The sequence below is a fragment of the Elephantulus edwardii genome, unplaced genomic scaffold (assembly GCF_000299155.1).
Source record: "Elephantulus edwardii isolate Elephantulus edwardi_28Jun2011 unplaced genomic scaffold, EleEdw1.0 scaffold00244, whole genome shotgun sequence".
Classification (NCBI taxonomy): domain Eukaryota; kingdom Metazoa; phylum Chordata; class Mammalia; order Macroscelidea; family Macroscelididae; genus Elephantulus; species Elephantulus edwardii.
Window position 1 is genome coordinate 1,031,390 of NW_006399994.1, and position 1,974 is coordinate 1,033,363.

General features: G+C 37.9%; 1 protein-coding gene across 1 annotated transcript in view; it reads left to right on the forward strand.

Moving 5' to 3' along the window:
- Positions 1–337: 337 nt before the first annotated feature.
- LOC102843763 (FCH domain only protein 2-like) overlaps positions 338–1,974 on the forward strand; it is a 205,421-nt gene continuing 203,784 nt past the window's right edge. Inside the window, 1 exon segment of the mRNA XM_006899038.1 lies at positions 338–460. Coding sequence (XP_006899100.1) covers positions 338–460 — 123 coding nt within the window.

Consider the following 1,974-nt stretch of genomic DNA (forward strand, 5'->3'; position numbering starts at 1 on the left):
TACCTAGCTGAAGCCATTTTGTAATCCTCTAAGGACATGCCTGGACATGTTGCCTCACCCTGGGAGGACAGGTTTCGGTCTACTGGGAACACCCAACCTTACTTCTTCTTTCCACTCCCCCCATTGTGTTTCAGTTTACCCCACCCTGGAAGGATAGGTTTCAGTTTACCCCACTCTGAGAGGACAGGTTTACTTCTCCTTTCCACTCCCCTCATTCGTTCTCATATGCCCCGCGGGCCGGGGCATAATTGGCGCCCAACGTGGGGCCCCAGGAACGAGGAAGGACAATGAACGCTGCCCGCTAGAAGTGACCGGCCGGTCCATCCATTGAGTCGCCATGAGTCAGGGACCACAAGTGAAGACTCGCATTGTTGCCAGCCACAGGACTATTCACCCTGTGAGACAGGCACGGAGCTGCCGCCACAGGATTACCCGCCCTGTGAGAGAGGCACGAGAGGAGGTAAGGGCAGCGAAATTATGCGACAGGAATAAGTGAACATGAATTGTTCATAAAGGGGATTAAGGATTCCCTCAAGGCAAGAGATATAAGGGTAACTAAAAAAAGATTTAAAGAAATTTTTCTTCTTTTTAGAAATTTGCCCATGGTTTCCGCAGAAGGAACTATTGATTCTGAGTAATGGCATAGGGTAGAGGATTGTTTAAATGACTATTACCATTGTTTTGGCCCTGTGAAAATTCCTGTCACTACGTTTTCTTACTAACATTCCATTAACAAAATCTTAGCTGTTCTTGGAACTTCTTCCTTCATCACCATAGGCTCTTGCTCATAAGTTATTTCATTGAATTCTTTATCTGCCAATTCCTTTTGATACAATAACTCAATGTATTCCTTCCATCTTCTTTTAATACTTTCTGGATCGTTTAATATTCTGCCTAAAGCATCCTTGATTATAGCAATTCTAGGTTTGAATTTGTTCTTCAGTTCCTTGAGCTTAAGAAACACTGAATAATTCGGCCCTTTGATTTTCTGATTCTAGCTCATTGCACATTTCATTGTAATATTTTGCTTTGTCATTCCGACCTGCTTTTGGAATCTTCTGTTCAGCTCTTTGGTATCTTAAATTCTTCATTAGAAGTAATAAAAATATTGTTCCTTTTCCTACAAACCAGTTAAATAATTGCTCAACTTTTGCTTCTCCCTTATCATGCATTTCCTACTATTAATAGATCAAAAGTAAGAGGATTTGGAAGTACTGAGAAATATTTATTTTTTGAAAAACCATCATTAATGATCAAAAGTCCTCTCTTTTTCTATTAATCAAATTTCTTTTACAGGTCTTGTGGATATAAAAGCTAACGTGTCTGTTATTAGTAAAACATAATTAGTCTCTTAATTGGCCTTTGCAAAAAATTAACATTAACTCTTTCTGAATTAGGAACCTCTCTTAATGTTTAAAGGTCTAAGAATATTTATGATTGTGCAGAACCTGATGACCAAAAGGCTCAAATGCAATTTTATGTGCTATACATTAGTGCTAATTTATAGGAAAGAAATTTATTAAAACAATTTGGAGCTTTTATATCCATCCCTGCTTTGCCAGATGCTGAATTCTATAGTTTTCCCTTTTAGTAGAAAAGCTGACAAAAAACCTGCAACTCCTTTGGAATTCTCCTTTGTTATTAATAGGAAAAGTGCTAAAACTCAGAGTCTAAAATATGGGTAAGAATAAGAAAAACGTGTTAACAGAAATATGAAGAACAGCTGAGAATGAGAAAGATGTTATAAGAGGCCTCAATGTTTGTGTTGTTTTGTCTTTTGTCTGCCGTGTTGTCTTTTTGTCTTGCGTTCAAAATTATAACACTGATGAGCTCATACAGTTTAAAGGTTTCAGTAAAAAAAAAATAACAGAGACAGATATAAAGTTAATATCTGTATGAATTTCAAATCTCATAGGGGAGGAAATGCTAGGAGAGGGTGTTTCAAACATCTCATGGCGCCAAAAGAGACTTTTT